Raw genomic sequence first — 25,381 nt, 5'->3', positions numbered from 1 at the left:
ACCTACCTGCTTGTGCCATTTCCACTGCCGCACGAACGCCACTGTGCGGTCTGAATCAGCATTGAGGAGGCGACACATGGGAGGCCGTATTTACTCAGGACCACCTGGGCTTAGGCTAGAGGGCTGTAGTGATCCCCAGAGCATTGCTCCTTTTTTGTTTGAGACCATGCACCAGTTCTCTGGTCATCTTTCGGAAAGGATTTCCTTTCAAGCACTAAAGGATTCAGAAGGTTCTCACTCTGCCTACCTCTATGAATCCCAGGCGGATGCACAGCTGTTTCTGCACCTGGGGGATGCAAGATAACCTAGGGATTCACCTGCTGTTTGGTACTTCACTGATGCTCATCAGCAATTGTCCTGGGAGATGTATAAACTCTGGGTAAGGCGCCCTGTAAAGGATAGTCCACTTAGACAGGTTCTGGCAAAATGTTGGGCAGTGCAGGTATGATAATAATTTTATGCAGTCAGCATGTCTTGTACCCTCATCCCATTGCCCTTCCGTCACCTGAAAATCTTTTTGTGAGGTCAAAGGTGATCTTATAAATAATTTTCTGATGGAAGATGCAATATTTATTTATTTATTGTTTGCTTGCTATGTGCTTATACAGCAAGTAAAATACTGTTTTAAATCTCCCACAGGGCGAGGGGAGGGATCCAGCACCAAACAATAGGTTTGTTTACCGCTGGATCCCTTCAGAGGCTGCAGAATCATGATTTCTCTGCTGACTGCAGGACCAGTATAATCTTCTGGGTGGGGAGGAGGTGGGGTATCTGAAACCACCCTCTCCCTTATCCCAGGTGAATCCATTGTTGGAGGCGTTAAAACAGGCAGACCCAGGTAATCAACGAATGCGTGAAGAGGGTGGTGAACGCATTTGACTGCATCTTACTCCTGTAGCCTGAGGCCAGAATCAAGGTGGAATTCTCAAGGACCCACCCTCAGGCTCAAAGCAGATTGCTATTGATCACACAGAGGTCAAAGGCAAAATTCCAAAAATGTGCAAACTGTCTATCGTCTCTGCAAAGAAATGGAGGCACGCATAAATACACTTGAATTCAATTGAGTTTAACAATTACGAAAACCTGACTTGGGTCAATTCAAAAATTACAACAAGGTCTTCCCTGCAGTACTACTGGATCAGAAAAGGGGAAACAGTAAGAAAATATTATACATTGGATGTTAGACTAAAACAATGAATTATTGGTGTAGGTGGAATACTAAAATGACTACAATATTGCAAATCAGTTTTCAGAATTTGGAGGTTCTAGTGGAAAAGCTCATCTACTATGCCCTGGTCAGTAGTACCATGATTTAGCTTCTGTCAACACTATAGGTTCACCATACTAAAAGGATGCAGAAGGACTTTTCATCTGGTGATCTAGATTCCTGAAAAGTGAGCAAAAAGCACTCATTATGGACCTCCACACTTAGTAGAATTTGGCCAGCGGCCAGGAGATTTCTCACTCTGGATTTCTTTGGCACTGACCTTATTTTTCAATCGGTTGAAGGACAATCCAACAATAACGTGCCTGAAGTCCCACTCTTGATGCATGGGGATGGACTCTGCAGGGACTTGGTCCGTATGAGACGTGGTGTGCTAAGAACTCCAGACAGAGCACCAGTGTCGATGCACTGTCGTCATACACTAGATGTTATTCCTTCTGCCGGGTAACACAGGTGAGAGAATTGACCCCAGGAATAATTCAAAAGACATTAAGATAGGAAAGTGTTTGGAATTTCCCCAACGTGACCCTTGACGAAGGGTAGGCAGACAGGACTAAAATCAGAATGGTACCTTGTCCTAATGTTCTTACGGGTCTTGATGATGTTGGTGTCCCGTGGTCCGCTGTACTGACATTCAGTCGGCCGCTCTAATAAAGCCATCCAGAAACCTGGTGGGTGCCTTGCGGACACTCTTAAAACCCCACTGAGGAAATGCCAGTGGTTCTGCTTCAATATGTATGTAAATCTGTCTAATAAAGACAGTCACACTTACACCCTTGCCCAGAAAACCGCAGCTAATCCAACAGGACCTACGTAGACAATAACAATCTCCTTCATCCACAGCAGTCAGGATTCGGAAAAGTGCACAGCACTGAATCCACTCTGTTGTACTTGCAAACAGAAATGTTAGGACTCCTTGATAAAGGAAAAGCGGGAATGCTTATTTTATTGGACCTCTCGGCGGCATTCGATTTGCTAGATCATCATAAACTCAGAGAGGCCCTAGACTGTGTTGGAAATTGCTCCCAAGGAGCGATCGACTGGATATCTTCGTTTCTCCAAGATAGACAATCTAAAATAATATGGGGAAATCAACAATCAACAACTACACTAGTGGACTGTGGTGTCCCGCAGGGAGCTAGTTTCTCCCCACTGTTGTTTAATTTGTATCTTTGATGCCTTTGTACACTACTAACCCAACTTGGGATATTTTTTACGAACTTTGCTGACGACACACAGCTGGTGTTTGAACTCAGTGGTGATCACAACAAAGGCAGTAATACGCTAACATCCATCTACAACACCATTGAAGCCTGGATGAAGGTAAATTGGATGTGCCGCAACGGCACTAAAACTGAGCTTATGATCTTTGGCTCACCTCTAGCCAGAAAAAGATTAAGCTCAGACTACAGCACTTTTTACATCAAAGATAGGCCAATCACGGTGGCGGAAAAGGTCAAGACATTAGGAATTTATATGTAAGCATCACTTGGGGCTGAAGACAAGGTAGCGCACTTAAAAAAAAAAGAAAACTGCCAATATTACCAAAAACAAAACAGCACAACCAGAGCCACGATCCTCTCTATATTGGACTATGGAAATGCGCTTATGCTGGGAGCTAGCAAACAAATGCATAAATCAATGCCAAGTGATCCAAAACAACGCAGGCAGAACCATCACCAGCAAAACCAAAAGGGACCACATTACAGGAGAAAGGAGAGACCTGCACTGGCTAGCCATAGAGGAAAGAATAACATTTAAATCACTGATGCTAGTTCACCGCTCCACTAATGGAAATGGCCCAACATACCTCCAAAAACAATTTAAGAAATACAAACCCATAACAAATCTAAGGTCTTTGAACAAAGGGCTAGTAGAGGCCAATCTATCTAAAAAAGTAAATGGATTGGGCAGAGCATTCCCTACCAAAGCCATTGGAAAAAGGAATACTCTTCCTGAAACCCTAATAACCGAAACAAACCTGCAAAATTTAAGAAAGAAACTGAAAACGTTCCTATTCAAATAATCACTCACTAATATGACCACCCTAAACTGAGAAATCCACGTTTCTATGTTGTCCCATCACCCCGTTCCTTGTTGTTATGTAAAGCGCTCTGATGTCTGCGGGCGACAGCGCTATAGAAATAAATAAATAAATAAATGCAATGTCCCAACTCTCGTCATTGTTCTCCTGAGGAGAGGAGATCTAGTTACTCGGTCAGTAATTCCATTCGCAGTCCCCACCCAGGCCCTTTATTATTTTTAAACAAAGCCACTGCCAACAGGTAACTGCATAACATGTACATTTTGTTGAAGTTTAATTTTGCCTTGTTTCATTTTTTATGTGTTGCTTGTGTGTCTGCTAGCCAGTGAGCACTTTCTGGCTGACATTTGCATTTTGATTGGGTGATTTATGTAAAATATCTTATTTTTTAATTGAAGCCCATTCTGGCTCACATATGAACCTTAATTTCATATCAACTAAACACTTATGTGACAAGAATGCTCTCCGTTTTTCTAATTAACGCTTTTTAATCAAGAAATGTCTCAGTCCAAGTAGTAAAAAATGCAACAGATGAGTCTATATTTGCATATGGTAAGGATGAAGTTCTGAAATCAGTGTTGGAAAGATTTCTGATTTGGACCTAGGTTGCCTGGGCAAAAAGAAATTCTTGCCTATTAAGTCCAATTATTCTGAACATGCTGCTGGTATTATATGGTATGATTAGTTTATTTATATACCGCCTATACACAATGTGTTTCAAAGCGCTTCAAGGCACGGGAGGGAACAAGTGAAAATACAATTACATTCTTACAGGCCATGAACAGTAAGGATGTATAATTAACTATCGTACTCGGCCTGACGACATTTCTGGTGGAGCCGGAAGAAACAAAAGGGGACGGAGAGGGGTGCAGAAAGGGAGCGGAGGAACAAAACAAGTGACTATCGTACTTGTCAAGATGGTGGTGCCCATACCAAGTATGGGAGTTATAATCAAACTAGATTTTATACCAGACCAGGGAAAACACATTATGCCATAACCATACTATGGTCTGTGTTCTTGGCTACGTTACAGATTAAATATCTTGTGAATCCCAGTTTTACAACCAATCACTCTACAGTGCTTGATGCCTTTTTGCATAGCAACCCACTCTGCAAGGATTTGCTTCTAGTCTGGGATAGTAATGTCAATTCCAGGGCACTTTTTTTCTATATAACGCTCCATATCCTCATTTAATCCATTTGTAAATGCTCCCAGTTTTGGCAGATACAGGAAGGAAAGCTCCGTAAGAACAAGAGATTTCCCCAGGAACACATAGTTTTGTTAAGTGGGCAAAGGTGGGGTCCCTCAAATCTCTAGGTCCTATAATCAAGAACATAGCCAACAGAAAATATATCCTTCTTGGAGACATTGGGTTTCATAGCATAAGTGACAGTAGAAGTAGTGGCAATGCTTGAAGAACGTTTTCACCTGACCCCATCGTCCACACTGCAGTATGCAAGCCTTGCATGCTTTCATGCTCTGCTTCCCCCACACTCCACGCAGCTCGAAGTCAAGTAAAAGGGGAGTTGTGATTCCCCAAATACAGATATAAGAGACTGGCAGGTTCAATCAGCAGAATGCGTGAATTTTCAGGGATATATCCTTGGGAGTGTGGGGAGAGGGTGGAGGTGTGGTGTGCCTGTGTGTGTGTGAACATGTGTGTGTGCATGCATGCGTATGTGCATGTGTCCGTGTGTTTTTGTGTGTGTGTGTCCGCACCCACCAAATCTCTTCTTCTGGGGAATGTAGGTTCTACCAGTACATTCACTGTGCCTTCTGTGTCTGTCATTCAGCGGTCATCTGCCCTCTACACCTCTACACTTCCTGTGGGTTGTCAATCACCACTGCCCACTAAAGTCCACACTAGAGACTGCACGGCATTCTGGTATGACTGTACTGCTTTACTGCATTCACGGTTAAAAGATGAGCAAGCAAACACGATGCTGTGGATGGGGCTATAGTACTTGGATCTTCTCCACCCCCTCCCTTTGCGAGTTCCTCTCTGCCATGGGGCCATATCATCAGAGAGATCACAGAGTCTCTCTACACAGATCAAAAATCAAGTGCCCGTATGGAAGACCTTAACTGATATGGTGCATGCCCACTCCACTGCCATACGTCGGTCCGTTCTCAGCATTTTATGTATGCTTTTAGTCACTCACTGTTCTGTACAGAGTATCCGGGGACTCTGATTAGCGTACATACTGATGTTGTCAATGCACACATTATTTCTCTATGGTGTGTCTAGGAATGCAGACAAACATATGACTGGGTTGGTTATCCCGGTCGACTGGAAGGACCTGTGTGGTATTCCACTATTAATTATTTATCATTCAATTTAGATTTCATGTTCATTGTTCAAAGATACTACAAAACTTTGTATGAATTTAGTAACAGTTGTCTTTATTGGTACTGAATGTCTTTTGATAGGCCTGTTGCAATAATTGTTTTTTGTCCAATGCATTTCGGTCTATATTCGACCTTCTTCAGGGACTGTTACAGGAAAATAAAATAAATAAACCGTATGTTTCAAATCATCTATTTCAATCTTGACAAAATACAATGTTTTCACATAAATCACAATTTCAAGAAGTACCTGTATTTATAATTTACCTTAGCTTCATGGCCTTTTCCTTGTATTCTTTGTATTGGAAAATAATTCCAATTTTTTATCCACTCTGAGTTAGCTACCCTTTGGATCTGTGTAAAGATTAAATAAACACATATTCTAGTTGTATTGCTGGTTTTACGAGCATAACTCATATTTCATCTCTGTGTTAAAAGATCTATTGGTTGACAAATACCATGATTTATACCTTTTCTCTTGTGTTAGATACACTCTTCTTTGGTTTTGTTATTCCAGATACCCTGTGCCTCAAAAGGTATACAAGGTTCTAAATTTTGTTGGATATTATCTAAGTGGAGATATGAGTGATAAAGGGATCAGAGTTTCATCTCCCCCAAAGGGGAATCTTACCTGTTTTTGGTGTGTTCAGAAACAGCAGGGCACCTCGCTCGTGTGGACACGCGCTGCTCGTTGCCCTGTCTGTTTTTATACTTTTAAAATGGTGCGTAACGGCGGCCATTTTTAAATTGTTTTGTTTACAAACAGACTTTGTTGTATTTTCTTAGTCTGAACTACTTCAATATGTATGTCCTTTTCGTATGTGGAGTGATTACCCAGTAATATGTTTGTCGTTATTCTGTACCACCCCACAGTGCAAACGACGAGGAATCTGGCGACAGGACCAAACAACTGATTCATGTAAATACTAATTCTGATCAGCCAATTGAGGAAAAAAAGAAATAAAGCGGTGCCCACCAACCCCAATTCTAGATAGTGCCTAGGAATGCACTCATAAGCCTGGCAAGAATGGTGCTGCTTTCCTGTGTTGCAACATGGTCACACAATGGTAGATTTTCCCCATGCTTGGCATATGTCCACTTCAGCAGCCCACACCCCCTCCAAATCCTTAGGCATCACGTCTGCCAGGTAGCTCCTTGTCCGCTGAGGGACCGGGACCGAGGAATCCATGTGACTATTGATTGCATTCTGGGAGATTGAGTCTCGATTCACCTCATTACCTAGGAACTAGGACTCTTGCCAAGTTCTGATCCCTCCACTCAACCCTACTTCTCCCAGTACTGAGATTGCCCCCCTGTACTCCTCCCCCTTTGTATCCCAGCTACCCAGGAACCCTACCTGTTACACTCTGTTGCGTCCACCGTGAACAGCGCTCAGTTGCTTCAAAGCTAGGTTCATGCTCTCTGAATCCCTCCTCTCGGGAGGATAGCTAAGGGGCAATGTGCTTGCCTTGGAAGCAAGACAACACGGAGCAACACAAGTTCAATCCCCGTGTCTGTGCTTAGAAACCTCTGGGTATTTTAAGCGCCCTATAAATAACATGTCATATCATATCATGCAATTATATATCATATATAAAAAGAACCAAAGAAAAACCAAAATTAAAATAAGGCCAGCGGCTGTAGCCTGGTGTCCCCGGCGACCTAGTCTTTTAAGCTCCTGCATTAACGTCTTGCTTTGAACCCACCCATTACTATCAGCGTGTACACCCTCTTCCTGTATCAGCAAGCTTTGCCAAGCCTCAGCAAACAGCCTGTCCCCTGCTGCTGTGTCTGCATCTTGCCATGAACCAGTCTTCTGTGCTCGCGCCTGTTGTACATAAGATGCACGCTCTCTTTACTTTTGCGTCCACGCACGGTCATGTGTGCTGTAACCAGCTGCACGCTCCTTGCTACTGTAATAGCCTATAGACGCAGTCTAATCTTCCAAAAGGAGCTGAATTCAAACATTGGTCCATTGACGTTGACTGTGCTGTGCTAACCCTTATAGAACATTCCACCCCTTTATGTTATCTGCCTCAGCAAATTAAAATGACATTATTTCAGACCCTTTAGTATATTTTTTTTATTTTTCCTTTCCCTGAACGTTTTTTGTTGAATAGTGAATAAAGCCCAATTAATTGTTGAAAGGCAAAAAGGTAAGAGTTTCACATAACAAAATAAATCTGTTATATCTAAGACACTGGGAGTTTTTAAATATCGGGGAGCCATGCTGTAACTTACAGTGGCTGGGCTTGCATTGGGATTGTGATTGTGTCAAACACCCAGCCTAAGCCAACTTCAACAAAGAAGGCTTTAAGGATCAGAACCATAGCAACTGTGAAGCATTTTAACATATATGTGTAGACTGTGCAACACAAAGAGTCACAGCTTAGTAATGTGTGCAGCGTGGCACTGAGCATGTAACAGCACCTGCGGTGGTAGGATTCTCGAATGAGAGGCTCCGCGGGGTGTTTGGTGGTGCAGAAGGGAAAGTGGCATGCTTCGGGAATTTGACAACTTAGACCTATGCTGGCTATCTCTATACTTCCATCAAGAGATTACCAAAGAAAATAAACCACATACAGACCCTGAAGTGGAGCAATGCCCGAGCAAGCCGCCAACCAGACATGAATTGGCGCAAGGATAGCGGAATACCGCTCGGGTGTATGATGCCCACCATGGAATGTCCTAAAGGCCCTGGGAAGGGACTGTTGCTAAAATGTCTTCTAGAGAAATCCTCAATGAGCTCTACCTGACACTACTGGGGCCAACCCAGCTGGCACGAACCGAGTGGTGGGCAACCAGTCGCTCTCAAGGTGTTTTGGCCTACAACTCCCATAAAACCCTCACCATTGACTATGGTGGCGAGGGCTGATGGCAGTTGTAGGTCAACACATCTGGTAAGCCGCAGGTTGACTACCTCTGTCAATTAATATGCCTTTTTTAAAGTACAACTATGTGTGCATGGAAAGGAATTCAATCCTACGGTACTGAAAGATGCTGCACATTTTGCTTATAAATTCATTAGGTTTTTTTTTTCTCACAGGGATTTCAGCTACCGAAACCTCCGGAGCCTCCATCGGTAGAAGTCGAGTACTACACTATTGCAGAGTTCCAGTCCTGCATTTCTGATGGAATAAGTTTTCAGGGAGGCCAAAAGGCTGACGTAAGTGCCGAGGGCTCAATCAAACTGGGGTCAGGTGAGGAATCCCTTCACTGTCATTTATGAAAACTAATGGACCATTCCTTTATTTTTAGGTGATTGATAAGAATTCTGGTGGTTGGTGGTATGTACAGATTGGAGAAAAAGAAGGCTGGGCACCATGTTCCTACATAGATAAAAGGAAGAAGCCTAATTTAAATAGAAGAACAAGCACTCTGACAAGGCCCAAAGTTCCTCCTCCTGCACCTCCTGGCAAAGTGAAAGATACAGAGGAAGGAGCACCTCCCGGAAATGGCTCCATGGGAGATGGCCAGGATTCTCCACTGAAGCAGCATTATGAGGAACCAGAATATGACATCCCCGCCATGGGCTTTGACTTTGAGCTGGAGTTAAATGATAGCTTTAAGACTGATCGCTTATCTCAGAGCCATGATTCCTCGTTTGAGAAAATGTTCCAGCCTTCCAAGCCACCTCTTCTGTCTTCATTACAAAGGGCAACATTTAAAGTGGGAGAGTCATTGGAGGATGTCACCCATGAAGAAGAGACCGTTTATGAAAATGATGGGTTTAGACCTTGCACCGATGATGGAATGTCGGGCAAAGAGTCAAGTGGGGATTCAGACTCCTTCAAGAGCTCCTCCTTGTCTTTGATCAGCAGGAGCTCGCCGAACTCTTCTTCACCAAAATCATCTCTTGTCAGGTTCAAGATGGATAAAACAGTCCAGCCTGAGCCAGCAAAAAGTGAATCTTTCTCAAAGAGTGAAGAGACAAAGCCCCGGTCGGCCTCAGATGTGGGTTTGCGTAATGTGCCAAAGTTGAGTGCAAAGAAGGAACTGGAGCAGAAAGCCGCACAGATCAACTCTGTACGAGCAAAGCCAATCGTTCGGCCAAAGCCCTTTCTTAGCAAGGCGGATTCACAAAGTCAAGAGAAAATGGACATAAGCACTTTACGACGTCAGTTGAGACCTACCGGGCAACTCCGAAGTGGTCTCAAATCTTCAAAAAGTGAAGAGTCTGAGACCCCTCCCCGCCTAGCATCCGAGAACATTGACAACCTCCCTAGAAGATGCTCAATGGATCTGACCACAGCTGTTTCTAATCCCATTGTGTGTTCCAGTCCTCAAACAAGGACCGAGCAAGATAAAGAGTCCAAGAGTATCATCTACATCACTACAAGTTCCTATCAGAAAGTTTTAGATTCCGAAATCAGTTTTCCAGCCAGAGTTGAAGTTGAAGTGTTAGAGAAGCAAGACAGTGGGTGGTGGTATATCAGACATGGTGATTCCGAAGGTTGGGCCCCTTCACATTACTTGATACTCGCAGACCACAAACCTCTGGGTACTTCTCCAGCTGAATATGAGCCCAGCTCTAGCAACACAAAAGCAAACGAAAAATCAAACAGCTTGGAGAAGATCGAGAAGAGAGTCCAAGCTTTAAACATCATCAACCAAAGCAAAAGAGCAACACCACCAATTCCATCCAGGCCTCCTGGAGGCTTTGCTAAACATTCCGGGACTTCCGCTGGCGCTGTAAAGTTGAGAAATGGAGTGCGGCAAGCAGCTGTCAGGCCTCAGTCCGTGTTTGTCTCTGTCCCACCCAAAGAAAGCAATATTTGTAGCTCTCTGCGTCGGAATGAGTCCTTATCTTCCACAGATCACCTGAGGCCTGTCCGTCGAAACTCATCATTTAACACTGTACGCCCACAAACAAATGAAACAAAAGTGAAACCAGTAGACAAATCAGTAGCGAACAGGCCCGATAGCCCAGCACAGCCCCCTCAGAGAAATGGGATACCAATTTCAACTGTACGTCCAAAGCCAATTGAAAAATCTCAGTTCATTCACAATAACCTCAAGGATGTCTACATTTCTATCGCAGACTATGAGGGGGATGATGAAACAGCGGGGTTCCAGGAAGGGGTCGCCATGGAAGTGTTGGAGAAAAACCCAAATGGCTGGTGGTACTGCCAGATCCTCGATGGCGGACGACCGTTCAAAGGCTGGGTGCCGTCAAATTATTTAGAAAAAAAGAACTAACTATTCAAACTCAGTTTCATTAATTTATATACTGGCTATGTATATAGAAGGGACATTTTACACAAAGTTCTGTGTGCCCCTGGTTTGTGGAAACAGTTGAGGAAATGGGACTGACAAAACTTAACTGGGGGAAACTACGGATCAGCCGGCGTCTCGGGCAAAGTGGGTGTTAAAGTAAGAAGAATTTTGTAAAAGAGATATATGTAAAAAGGAAAATAAACACTTTTGTTGTGGATTTGTTAGCCATTTATGCAACAGGGTATCATATCTGTCACGGTCAGTTGTAGAAAACCAAAATGTGCCTTCACTACAACTATGACACAAGAAGCCTACACCAACGCATATCTGGTGTTGTGACAAATTCCTCAAAGTGCAGATTTAGGCCTCCACTCTTCCTCCAGTCCCCAGCAAGTACCCAAGAATTTCTGTGCAAACACACGCCACAAAATCTCTGTAAAATGTGTACATAAAACCAAAAACCTACAACATCCAAGTGGAGGTTTTCGGTCTGTAAATAGCCGAGACATGTTTCCGACTTACCAAGATGTGCTTATTATGCTCAGTGCGTTGTCGTCCTCCTCCATAAGCACTTTGACCTGTCCGGACGTCAAATTCTGGTCTTCTCAACAGTCTCCAAATCCTTCACTTACCTTACAAATGAAGAGTTACTATATGGCCTGGCAATGGCAGTTCCCGTCTACTAAATCTGGCAAATTGTGTCAGTTTTCCTGCAGCAAATGTTGTGTGAAATACTTCACTCCAGGATCTCGTTGGCGGAACACAGTAATCTGCAAAGTTCTTTTTTGTTTTGTATCCTTACAAGTTGAGAATCAACTCAAAAACTGTGGGGTTCCTATGGATTCAAAGCAGGTCACTAAAAGGTGTAAGGTCTTGAATGGGAGCATGCCCATCACTGTTTACAGAGTCGGCCATTTGTTTCCAAGCTGCACAAGATATTTAATTGTTTCATGTTTTCAGACTTGTACCTTTTCTTACCAGTGACGGATTGAACACAACTCTTCAAAAGGCTAGTCCTTGTGTTGTGCCCACTTTAAGCCAAAATGTTCTCCTGTACTGGAAATTTGCCCGGGTAGTCGCGGGACAAAACAGGGATTCAATTATAAGAAATTAGCCCCAAAATGTGACAAGGAAGGGGAAACCTAGGCTGCGTGTTCCTCTTTCCCCAGGTTGGCGTAACTTTACCCAATAAATGAGACGATATATATAGACGACATAGAGTGTCCTTAACGCAGTGCTCTCATAGGTGTGCCTCAGGAAGTGGAGCCTGTGTGCTGCGATGGCTCAGGAGATCCATGATTACAAGCCGGTTACATGTTGGGAGACCTGCCTAAGTAATACTAATGCTATGTCTTGGTGTGTAGCACCGTCATTAAATTCACATTAAAATGGCCATCAATCTGTACGCGTTCCAGTGTTACTTAAAATCGCACGGTGTCAAGATTTCTGTTCTTGCCACTGAGCCTTTGGAAGATGAGGTACGTGGTGTATTTTTGGAGGTTATGAAATCCCATGCAAGGTGTATTGTATGTAAGGGGTCAGGTACTTGGTTATCATACAGTACTGTATGTAGCGGTGGCAGGTAGAAGTTTGCCATACAACTGTATGCCAGGGTTTTATGCATCTGGAGAAGCATGCATTTTCCTTCTAAGTGATTTTTTTTTTCATTTTTCATTATTTTGTAGCGAATAAATGAATTCCCCTAGGAATTATTGGGTCGGTGTATAGGGCTGTGTCCCTCCTTGAGAGAGAAAAAGAGCGAAATATCGCTCTCAATGGGCACCTGCATTGCAGAAGCGCTCCCCGGGCTTCCGCCCCTTTGCCGCTTCCCATGCGCATAGAGTTGTGGGTTGGCAGACGGCATTGTTGCGGCAGGTCTTCCTGGTATGGGTAGAAGTTCTAAAAACACAGGGTGCTCTGCAGTGCCATTGTAACCTCTTACAAACACGCGTGTATAATGTCGTGTACCAGATCTATAGACTGCCAGAAATTGTTTGTAAAGTTGTTGTGTGACTTGTATTAAAATGCTATATTCCTCTGCTGGACAGTATTAAATAGAGCAATACATAATTATTATCTGCTTGATTGCAGTATTAATAAGTAGTGATTTATTTACTTTTTTGAATATTTCAAGTATGTATCTCACCCAGGAGCCTGACCTTAAGACGAAGTTTCCACAGGTAGTCGTTCCAAAGAACACCTTTTTGCAGAGGCTAAAAAACAAAGGTAGTGCCATAGTTGGTGCTACCCCTACGTCATGCCACTGGAACAAACAAGGCCTCTTTTACGTAGTTCCTCATGGTAATGAAGACCTGGTAAAGCACCCGCATATGCCCCTCGGTGAGGTTTTCTGTGACTTGGCATTTTGGGTTTGTAGGAGTTCTTTTGTGGTTCCAGCCTGCAGGTCTCCCCAACACTGGCACAGGAAGTTCAGTCAATATTTTCAGTCAAGTTTGCCCAAACCAAATATGGTTGAGTGTTCTTCATGGACACTTCATGTGACTGGCAAGTTTGAACAACTGAAGGATAGCCACAAATGTTTTTTTTTTTATTGTGGAGGCCGCTGGGTGAAGAGCCACACCCACGAAGGTCGCTGGAAGGGCGTCGTCAGCGTTTGTGTCGCTCCTCGACTGGTGGAGTCAGGGTGAGCGGGTTTGAGGATCGAGAGGGAGAGAGAGCGTACATTGGTCTTGGTGGACGAAATCAGGGAAGGGGCGGGAAAGTAGTTGAGGGGCGTGGAGTGGAAACAGGACGTGCAGAGGACCCTCTCAAACAGTATTGAAGGCATCTTTTGGTGCCAGCAGGAGGCTGTGGGGGCGCACTGAGCACCAAGGGGGAGCCACCCCACCCACCCTGCTCCCCGCCACTGCTCTCAATATAGAGGAGAGGTGAGGGGCTTGTGGTGTCTTAGTGGGATGAATGAGCATATGGTTGCAGCCTTGTGTGGTAGTGTTCTTCAGAGAGCACTGTTGCAACCTACACCCATGTTTGCTTCCTCCTGCAGATATCCATGGCAACCATGCATGGTATGTGCTTCTTTAAAGTCCCATGCGCTCAGTTGGCCTTTGCCCCATTGGCAGTCTTTTTACCTTAGAGTGTTTGCACCCTTTTATCAAGCAAAGTTTTAAAATATCTGCATCAACTCCATCCTTGAATTGATTGTCCAAGTGGCTGTAAAAGGAAGGCCAGGCATAGTGGGCTATTGAACACTGAACACAAGTTGGGGATGGGGAACTGGGGCGTTTACACTCCCCCCTCCGACCCTCAGGTCTCGCAGACTATGGGTGGTGTTAAACATGATTCCTCGCGAGAGACGCAGGGAGTGAAATAGGTTTTGCACTGAGCACCAATATTGGTGTCGCTCTTCGCACTTTGGAGACACTCAGGTGCTGAATATCTGTGAGTGAAGATATTTCAAGATGATCTCTCCGGTGCCATCTTGGGAAACCCTTGCTATGTCGGACGTGCTTCCTTTGACATGTGATTTACTTTTTCACACATGCCTCTAGCAAAAAAACACAGACAGCACCCCTAGATTCTGGTCTCCCGCAGAGTGGCTGTGAACTAGACGCCTTTGTGAAGGATACATTAAGTTCTGGTTCAAGGGAATATATTTTCTCTGCTACCTCCCCACAAAAGAACATGCAAGGCCGCAGTAAAGGTCAGTGCAGCTAGACCGCTCATGCCGCACGGCTAACATTCTGTGTGGTAAGAATTCCTCCACAGCTATAGGTGCTCACCACAAAGATAGAAAGTGTTTTCTGAAACTAATGCGTTTGCATGTACAGCCAGAGCAGAGGTGATTATCCAATAGCGAATGCCAGAAGAGTGGACATCCATCGCTGAGCCAGAGGATTGGCTATGTCACTAGGACCAAGGGAGAGCAGCAGGTTCCCAAGTAGGACTTTCCATGTACGTTCCTTTGCTCTCACAGGGGCACCAGACCTATTGAACGTAACAGTGGCCATCTCGCCACCTGTCTTTCTGTGAGCTGGGCACATCTGTAACTGCATGGATGAAACATGGGCCTTTCAAAGAAGAATTTCACACATGCTTGAGTTGCTTACAGCAGATTGCTGGAGTTGTGCTCCCTATGGCGGGCACCACAGGTGAAACCTGGTCTAATCTGTGCGCATTGCGTTAAGCACGGTGGTTCGGAATTCTGGGGCGAAGGGGAAAGCAGAGCCCCCATCCCAGCCGCCAGGCTGGAAAGTGTACATTGTCCCAGTAGGAGTTGGTGCCACCAAGGATCCACAGGAGTATCGATCTTCCAGGCTGTTGCTGAACACTGCCTGGATGGCCTAGTGACCTTCCTGGTGATAGGCAGAGAAGTGGGCCATCTACTGGGGAATGATGCCAAAGGCAGGCACCCAATCACGCCACCCTTTCCGGTTGAATAGAATGCTCTGGGGTAGAAGCGCTGTCCTGCCAGTGCTGCAGTAGTAGAGGGGCAGTACACCTTCCACCACCTACCTACTCTCTCCAACCAACTTTAGACGGAGTCTCAGTTTCTTCTGCTTTGTTTTGAAGTAGCCAAAGGGGGCTGGGCGAGAGGTAGAGCTTTTGACAGCCGTGCTAGTTGTAGACATTCCTTGCCCCATATGGAAACGCTGCAGAGGCGTGGTAGGTGGCAGCACGAGGCTGCTGCCACCACATATTCAAACAGCCCCCGTAGCCAATCGGAACAAATGCCTTGACAATATGAGGAGTACTGCCATGCACTAGTAAAGTCAAGGCAGACTATTGCCAGAGGTCCTGGTATTTGCACCTGCTGATGGCCCACTTCAGCAGTAGGAACCTGTGGCAAGTGCAGCCCTACCTGGTGATATCTGTGCTTGTAGTGCCGGTGGTGGAAATACTGTTACTGCGCAACTTTGGTGGTGATAATCATACTGCTAAATGATAGCAGTGCCCAGTGACATGCTGGCTTAAACGCAGGCTCTAGAAGCCCAGTACGGTGCTCACCCTCATCCTAGTGCTGAGTCGGATCAGGCTGTGTTACCTCTCCTAAGTGCTCTGTTGCTGGTCTCTGCTCGCACGACTGCTGGCGTATTCTGCTCTTCAATGTGTTTGAAGGCTGGAGGGCAAAGGGAGAGAAGTTCTCCACTTGGTACTAGTAAATCCCCGCATCTGTAGTTCATCCCGCCTAGACACATGTGTTGGCCACCCTTACCATGGAACCCTTCATCCATTTCTTTGAATTAGAGAGTCTGGAATGTGCATCATTCCTCTGGCAGTGGCATGACCTAGGAGGCAGATTGTGGTACTATCTTTGCTTTGTTTGCCCCATTACAGATGGGGCCCATAGTCCTTCTGCTGGGTAGCCTCACTCCAGGGCTGAGACTCTATGGACAGCTGCTCATGGGGAAAGACCTTCGTTACTAGGTCATGTCTTCTGATTGTCACAATAATGATGAAGAAGTGGTTCATTATTTTTAATTGATGCACTTTATAAATACAAATGCAAATGAAATCTTAAGTGCATTCTTACAAGGTGCAGTATGTACAGTACACAAACAGCACATATTTATGAATACAAATAATTTATAATTATTTATAAACATTTTAAAATGCACATGTAAATAATTTGTTATAAAGTGGACTTAAAGTGTAGCCCCTAAGGTGCATGCTTTAAGTGTTTCAAATTTCAGCCAATTGGAGTCCTGCCTGAGGAAATGAGCAGGCATATCTGGTCACAGGGCGGCCATTTTAAATCTCCCCGCTCAATGTGCACTGCGTTTGAACATGCAGTATTTCTAATTTATGTAAAGCAGCAGTGACCAAGTGCCGGCTATCCTTGTTCATTGGGTTTATGCTGAGCCATTTACATGCGATGTTTAGCATTTCATGACACAAAATTGCTTAGCAAGATAATCCGCAGTATCAATGCTCAGATGTTCTGACATGGCAGGGTTTCCTCTGGTGCGGGTGCGCAGGGGTGGGTGTTCTGGGATCGTATCAGATCGCAGACGACATCAAAGACAGAATGTGCCACCCTCTTAACCAGTGAAAGGTGGATTGCATTGAATGTATTACTTGAAAGGCTAGATTTGTAGAACAAATCTTTGGCTTACCTTTAACTCAGTTTTGCCAAAACTGACACTGTGATTATATACCAATAGTTGGTTGAAGCGATTACATTATAACGGTCTACGGATATCAAAAGTACTGTTCTCTTATTCCTTTAATCTTGAAGCAAATGTTTATCCCAAAACGAGCTACTGAAAAAAATAATATTTTAAGTAAAAATTAGCCCCTCTGGCTGGGTACTGCAACAGAACGGAGTTCATTGAAATTGCATTATCTTTCTAAATACCAAACATAAAAAGGAGAAATTGCTGCAAAGTCAAACTGCATTTGAATGGGATAAATTCTAAAATATGAATTCAATTTGGTAGGCTGTTTACTGCAACTTTAATAATAATGAGCACTTCTGAGTTTGTTATTGAGTTTTATATAATGCCTGAAACAAAACCTCTTCTTCTCTTAGGAAACTACTTTAGTGATAGGGAGTCAACATTTTAGATACATGTACTAATATCATAAGTAATTCTGGATTTGTTTGAATAATCAGGTAAATCATTAACCATTGGAGGTGTACAGTTACATTCCTTGAGGATTAGGCAACCTGCCGCTTTCCAGATGTTTTGAACTACGACTCTCATGATCCCTCACCATTGACTATGCTGTCTGGGGCTGATGGAAGCTGTAGTCCAACATATCTATAGAGCCCTAAGTTGCCAATTCTACTTGATTGTGCCTTTTGTTTACTGAGTGTAAATGTATCCCATTTGTGAAAGTACAGTGCAAAGTAGAATATTGACCATATGAATGCCTTTCATGCACCTGTGTGCATATGTCTGGATTTCATGCTCCTCTTAAACAAGCAGGGTATGGTAAAAGAAGCAGACTCCTTCCGAGTGGAAGCTCTGTGACAACATTTCCGATGCACCTTTTTCAATGGTCATGTTAAAAGCCTGTATTGCATTTTCACTGCGACTGAATATCTGCTTGAAAACAAATTGGTAAAACGAAAATATCGACATTTCACCAAATGTACCGAGTGGCCGACGCAGAGAGTACAAAGTACAACCTGGAGCAAGAAGTCTTCAAAAAGAAAATATAACTTGACTTGGCATACTTTCAATGAGCATATTCTTTAGAATTGTGGCTGTAGAGACATTGTTTACCGCGGCCTCATTCACCCAAATATCTCGAATAGGCAGATATCCCTTAATATTTATTTACGTAACTGGGATGAGCGGTTTGTTACAGCTTTCCATATTGCAAGCTCATATTTTACAAACAAATGTCAAGTCACAGAAGTAATTATAAACGTTTGTAGTGTAATGTGGTCAGTCTGAATTCATGAATTTTCTGTCCTGGGGGATGTGCCCTGTTCACTGGCTATCCTACTTGCCCACCCAGCATGTTTATGTGGCTTCAGGTTCTTTGTGTCCTGCATCTTTTGCAAGCATTACATTTTCACACTAAATGTGCCACTATAACAACATTAGGCAACATATGTACACACGCATGCCCTAGTGTTCACTGAACTCCAGATTAATGAACTGTCTCTTGTTTAATTAAATGAATGCAAGTAAAATAAGGTGTAGTCCATGCGACTAAAACAAATCCGACCTCGAAGACAGAAATCATTGCATTCAGGTTTGTTGGAAACTCTTATGAAAATGCAATATAGTCATTTAATATGGTTGGTAGATTCCATTGTGAAATTAGAAGAGACGCGCATGCAAAAAAGGTGTGTTTTGCTTATGTTTACTTGATTACTCAGCAGGACAAACTCTGGAAGAAAACAAACTGAGTTTGTGCTTCGTTAACTACACGTGGTGCATTCTGTATGTAGATTGTATGTACACATGGAAAATCGGTTGAAATGTTTCATATAGGTTTTCGCAAATTTACTATTCATTTTCCATTTCAAAATGTTTTTACCTGTAATGTTGCACCTGGTGATTTGTCTCCTGATTAGTAAGTAGTATATAGTCAGAATGTACTAGACACCCAGAATGCACATGGTGCAAAAGTTATTATTCGAACAAACACTATTGCTTTGATATTTGTTTGTGACATTTTAATGTTAAAATGACATGAACGGCTTTTCTTTTAAATACTCTTAACTACCATTAGTTACTTCAATGGAAAGACCCACTGCTTACCAAAATCACAAGAATTCTGTTTCTGGCACTGTTGTAGAACCACTCCTTGCCACTCCTTTTGGTGTATCTGATTACAATCCCTGACAACAAGTAACCATTCTTGGAAGCATATGATCTGTACGTTTTCTAATCTGTATATCGACGATGGCATTATATAATTTTTTTCGCCACTTTCAGTTTTCGTGCAGCATGTCTTTGTATCATGTATATTTGCTGCTTTCCCAAAAACAAAACAAAAAAGCTTTTTTCATTTTGTAACACAAGAGAAATTGGTAAAGCATAATTCAGTATCTACGTATTACTAGTATTAACAGTCGCAAATTGTAGTATTTAATTTTGGAAATTCTTTGATAGCTTTTAGGTATTATATATTTCCCTTGTTATATTCTTAATATTGTGTTCCTTTTACAGTGGATCGTATTGTTGTTTCTTTGCATTTTAAAACCAAAAAAAAATCCAACAAGAGGGTACGTGCAATATGTATGATATAAAAGAAAAACCCAACAGGCCCCTCATCCAGGACTTGAGAGTGGTGTGCACAGTGTGAATGATCTGTCATGATCTACTAATGCACTCTTTAGGGAGTAAGAGCCAATCTAAAAACGTTAATACTAAATTGAAAAGGCTATTTACCCAACACCAAAATCTTTGTTTTATATCATGCATTCAGTTCTGTGCAAATATGTGTAGTCATGAATTTGGTGAAGTTTATCTAATCTGACTAAAAGAAAGTTAAGAGGTCGTAGGTCATAGCATGATGGACTAGTTCAGTGCTGTGAGCATACTTGTTAGGTGGTACCGCCAATTTCTTTCCTGTTCGATTTGTACTGCAATACCTTAAAAGGGTATCCTTGGTGAGTGACCTTAGTTTTTATATATGTATTTGCAAAACACTACTTTGCACTTGACTCTGGAAACTGGTAGTTGTTAATTGATTTATATATATTTTTTTACAATATGTAAAACTGTAAAAGGTGTCTTTTAACCAAATAACCTCAATTCCACTAAAGGTCATATACTCTTGGCTAAAGACGCTCCCTGTTTTACATTGGTGTTTGCTTTTCTTTGCATCCAACTGGAGATTGAAGTACAAATTTAGCAGTACCTCTATGTTATAAACAAAAGTTTGAGTTAGAAGCAGTTAGTCTTGTACTGAGTATTTCCCAGGCAATGTAATTGGTAATGTTGGTATTTTCAAATTTGAAAATTGGAACGTGTTACATGGTATATGACCTTAAAAGAACAAATAAGCACTTGATGTAAGACATTGACTTTAAGAATTCTGATGTTCAAAGTTAGTTTGCCATTTTAGATTTTGATTATTATTATAACAAGAGTATGGCTGCTGTACTTGGTCTGAACTTTCTTTATTGAGCCAAAGACTGTATACAATTATTGTCAGACTAGATTTTGCATTACTGAACCATTAATACCTACCCCTTCTATCAAGCGTGAAGAAGGGACAATGGCGTTGGCACTAGATGTGGAATGTTAGACTTTATTTTTTCTGTGTCAAGCTGACAGTGCTGGGCTGGTCCCACGTGGCTCCTAAAAAGCTCTTCTGTTGTATGTACATCCGAGCAGGTTTTAGTTTGCGAGTGCAATGGCTTGTTAGCATTTTTAATTGGCGAGCTTCACACTGGTGTAAACAGATCGGGCATCCACAGCACAAGCCACTACTGTCCTGTGTAGAGACTCCTGTTAGTTACTTAATATAATTATCAATTTATAACAACCAGAACCAGACTATGTGATCTTTGGGGGAGTTGTGAATTAAAAAAGGAACAAGATATGCAGTCCCTAATATCTCTTTAAATTGGGTTTCATGGTTAGAAAAGGGTTATTTTTGTATATACCTCTGTTTTGCATGGTGTGCTCTCCTACTTGCAAACATTTTTACATAATGATCGTCTTTCCTTTGAGGCCCTGTCCCAGTAAGGTATGTAAACAAACTGCATGAATTTAAAATTGTAAAGTCTTCTGTACCTAGAAGGCAACTTCAGCCAGATAGTCCACTCTAGAGTACAGTTAAAGGACGATTCCCATGCTTATTTTCTGTGGAACATACACATATCTACGTTCATCGCGCGTAAGCATCTATGGTGCATGCCCCTGTCAAAACTCAATTCCTCAAGGCAGAAGACCACATTTTTTCTCCGGATTCTACACTTGCTTGTGTCTGATCTGTGGAAGAAAGATTTATGATGTCATCACTGTGCAACTGTGCACTGTCTAGTTTTGTGGGTTTGAATATCAACGGGGCAGCTGTTTTGCTTTCAAACTAACAACGACATTTTGTAAGCTCCAGGAAGAATGGAAATAGACGTAGGGAGTTCAGGAAAAGTACAGAAGTAGTTGGCCTTTGTTACCCACAAATCATCCTATTAGAAGAAGAACCCCCAAATTATACTAGGAGTTCTACACTTACTTTATATGGTGTTAACCCAAGGAAGTCTTTAACTTTGTGGTTTGCTTTTCTAAGATGGGATCACGCCTCAGAGTGATCTGTGTGTTCATGATGAGGGCGATAATTGCGACAGAGAATATCAATAATTTCTCTGCAAAAAAAGCGTCACAAAGTTTGAAATAGTTTTAAGAGAAGTGAGTATACCAAACTTTCTGAAGTGCTCCGTTACATGCATGTAAAAAAACAGAGATCTTAAAAGAATGCCAAAAATAATTGCAATTAAAAAGTATTTTTTCAAGGAAGCAGGACATTGCCTCTGAAAGTATAACATTTTTTCTGATTATTATTATTTTTCAGTGCAGTTTTTGATATTGTCCACTGGTCCGCAATGCTCCTGTGGTTTTGACACTCCTACGGACCATTTGCATAAGCGAAGCGTTGTGTGCTCTAACTTGTATTATGTTGAGAGTACTATAAAGGGTTGGTTTTCTCTTTTCAGTGAAAGGGATTACAATATGTTTATATCATCTGATTGAGCCATGGCAGTCAAACAGCTATAATATACTTTTCATGCAGTCATACTCTTATATTAATATTAATTCTATAATTTCTGTAATAAAACCATGATGTTTTTCCAGAAACACTGAGCGCCTTGACCGGATCAGTCCGACCTATTTCTTACAGTTTTCTATGTCCAATAGCAATATCAGTCGGCCATTTTGTGCTTCTATTTGAGACCTTAGTTCCCTTGACGAGCGCGGTCTATTGGATCTTGCAGTGGAGGTGATCCTACCTTTGCACTAATCTTGGATCGCTCAGTCATGATCAACAGTAATTCTCCTGGCCAGGGTAGAGTCATTTTATACCTATTTAGATAGACAATAAACCATAAGACTGCATGATTGTAGAGCCAGGGACTCGAGCAGTCCAATGCTCATAGTGCTTCAGGCGACTGAATGCTAGAATATGGGAATGTCTTAAAGAGGCATTCACTTCACCAGAGGTCTACGAGTTAGTGCCAAACGTTTGAGGTATTGGTGTTGCCCCCTTTCCATTGGTTTTGTCATGTCCCTTTGCCTTCCCCAAGTGCAATTGTCTTTTGGGGGACACAGTTTCCATGATGTGGTACCATGTCGGAAGTGCATCTTCCTCGCATTTAGCAGTACACCACATTGCCCAAAAATGTGGATATTTTTGATAGGAGCGAGACCGCGATAGAGGGGGAGAGAGAGAAGGCAGTCTTGTGGTCTTAACTACTTTGCACGCAGTCACTCTGTTAGGGCGTATAGCAGAATGAGAGTAATGTCGATTGACCCCCTCCCGCCCTAGCCTCCTCTGGTGATTGCACAGAGGCCTATGATATGAGACACTGTTTAGGAATGAGAGAAGATGGTGTGAGGTAGTTTTGTGGTGGCAGAGAAAGTTGAATGACTTGGAAGGTCTATGGGATGCTGACAAGGAGATATATTCTCCTTGCCTTTGGCCTTCCCTTAGCGCCGTAGGTTTTGCAATATGTGTGCGTAGTGGGTTTGAGGTGCAGGTGAAAAAGGAAGATTGTGAGAAGTTTTTGGGAGGGATGAGGCTGGTGCCGTGCCAACGTTTGATTTGAGGGAAGTGAGGAAAAAATAGAGGTAATGAGGTTTGTAAGCAATTGATGAAATGTGGAGAGGGGAGATCATGCCATATCGGCAAATCTGGAAGATTGTTCCAACAGGTGCAAGATATATATATATGCTTTTGTCAATCGTACATGTGCAAGTTACAAGAGAAATTGGAGGAAGAGAAACTGTGGTTCCAGATTTATCTTCCCGACAAGTAACATTTTAAATGCAGATTGAGGCCAGAGCAAGGGATCAATCACTGTTAAAGGGCAATCTACAATAGGTCATTTCCAAATGTAGAATTCTCTAGAGGGCGGTTGAAAGCTGTTGTGCATTCTTTAGTAGTTGAGCTGTGCTAATTGGCTCGAACTGTAATTGAAGGAAGACATTGAACAACATTATGTCTGCCATTGGCGTCAGGGACTTCTGCGTTGTTTTAAAATTCCTCTGAAACTTGGGGCTACATTTGGATTTTACGATCTGTCCATCTTTTGCAACTGTGTTAGAGTACGTATGGTGATTTTGAGAATTATTTTTTGGGGATACAAAGAAAGTTAACAGGTGAAAAGAGGGCTGCGTGGAGTGGGGGGGACTGAACATATATTGCATTCATTTTAGGACCTCTTCACATTTGTGCAATCGAGTTTTGACACAAAAAAACAAATGTTTGGTTAGACACAGGATAGTGTTGCAAAGGGGAAAATGAGGAGTGAAGTGCATTCTGGGAGAGGGGATAAGATGGGAATCTGAGGAGGGGGCAGACAAGTAGGGTTGGAGCCTACCCAGCTTAAAAGGTAAATTGAGGGCTTTTCCGAAAAAACCATAGTCCAAGTGGACGACGCTTGAGCAAAAGGAAAACACCATTAGGTCAAAGCCATTGTAAGTACTGGAAGACAACATTTAGGAGTTGGACTTTCAAAAGTCTATATTTAGGAAAAACAAGATGAGCAAAAACGGTATAGAGGCATAGAGCAGTGATTCTAAGGGGCTATTGGTCATTAGATAATACATTTCTGTAATAGTAGGCCGCCTCGAGCTAGCAGTATGCTAGTCCCAGCATGTCTCGGGGGGATAGCTTAGGGGCAACATGCTCGCCTTGGAAGCAAGACGACGCAGAGATACTCGGGTTCGATCCCCGGGTCCGCGCTTAGAAACCTCTGGGTATTAAGCATGTTAGAAATGACCAATCAGATCAGATCATTTGGAAACACATCAGCAAATAGGAGCACCTGGTTTACCGCAGTTCGTCGACTGGAGATTTCTATACAGCCACTAGGTTGAAAATGTCTGAAATTCACATTCACCCACAGCAAAAAGAAAACTATTGTGTGGATCACTGGTACATGTATAATGCTTTGTTCAAGGTTTACATTCTCAGCACCCTCCTCCTAGAATATGCTAAAGAAAAGCATACTGAAAGTTTAGTAATTACAGAAAGTAAAAGATTTATTGCAAACAGCATCGCAAATTCCCAAGTTCCGATTTTCTATTTCAGTGAAGCTCTCCTGTACAGGATCGTTGATCATCTCCTGGCTTTTTGATTTTCTGGACCAAAGTTGGTGCTAATGAGCTTAACAATGTTTTTAAATATGTATGTTCAGCCAAAAATGTGTCTTGCTTCGCCTGGGCGCAGTGTCTTTTTGGAAAAATGTAATTCCCGTTAAAATTGACCTGGTTTCCAGTTTATAGGGTGAGCGGCAAAAAATGCCCTATTCGTTATTCCCTGTAAACTATAAGATAAGATTTGTGAATTGTCTTGTGTATTTTGTTTGTGTTTACATTGCAACTTATATTGCCCTAAAAAACAAAATAAAGTTTTTGACCTTTTTAATATAAATCCTGACTCGAGTTATTTCCAGTATTCTGTAATCTTTTGATCAAATTTCAGGAATGCTTTGAAATATTCTGTATCGCCTGGGTACCTTTAGCTGAGCATCTCCATTTTCTGAATAGCGCATGCTGTTTCCTATCCCCTGCAAAGGGATTTACAGCCTTAACCAATGTAGACCTCAGCCAGCTTAATCATTTAATTGCAATGTTCAGTCCCAAAGTGGCTCTTCCATTAGTCGCTCATGGCTTTTTGGATGTTACACTGAAAATACTTAATTTCTACAGGCATTACAAGTACTCTAGTGTAAGCTGTCGTTCTGTGCATGCTTAATAAAGGGCTTGCATACTTACTCATATCTCCAGACATCACTCCACTTATACCGGGATGGTATTGCTCTTGACACTTAGTTATTTAAAAATATAATATTGAACTCTTTATCCACAGATCGGGAGAAAAGATGCTATATAAGAATTGATAAAGTTATAAAGCAAAACTTAAAATACTAACTACTGCAGAAAACAGTAGAACG

The 25,381-nt window shown here is 42.5% G+C and overlaps 1 protein-coding gene across 6 annotated transcripts in view; it reads left to right on the top strand.

Moving 5' to 3' along the window:
* Positions 1-24,858, top strand: part of SH3PXD2A (SH3 and PX domains 2A) — a 1,212,758-nt gene extending 1,187,900 nt beyond the window's left edge. For all 6 annotated transcript variants that reach the window (XM_069611721.1, XM_069611718.1, XM_069611722.1 and 3 more), the window contains 2 exons: positions 8,663-8,782; positions 8,875-24,858. In XM_069611721.1, coding sequence (XP_069467822.1) covers positions 8,663-8,782; positions 8,875-10,815 — 2,061 coding nt within the window. In that variant the 3' untranslated portion in view covers positions 10,816-24,858. The remainder of the gene's footprint in view (positions 1-8,662; positions 8,783-8,874) is intronic.
* The last annotated feature ends 523 nt before the right edge of the window (positions 24,859-25,381 follow it).

The sequence above is a fragment of the Ambystoma mexicanum genome, chromosome 8 (assembly GCF_040938575.1).
Source record: "Ambystoma mexicanum isolate Mex_15411 chromosome 8, UKY_AmexF1_1, whole genome shotgun sequence".
Classification (NCBI taxonomy): Eukaryota; Metazoa; Chordata; class Amphibia; order Caudata; family Ambystomatidae; genus Ambystoma; species Ambystoma mexicanum.
This window is presented reverse-complemented; position numbering and strand designations above follow the sequence as displayed.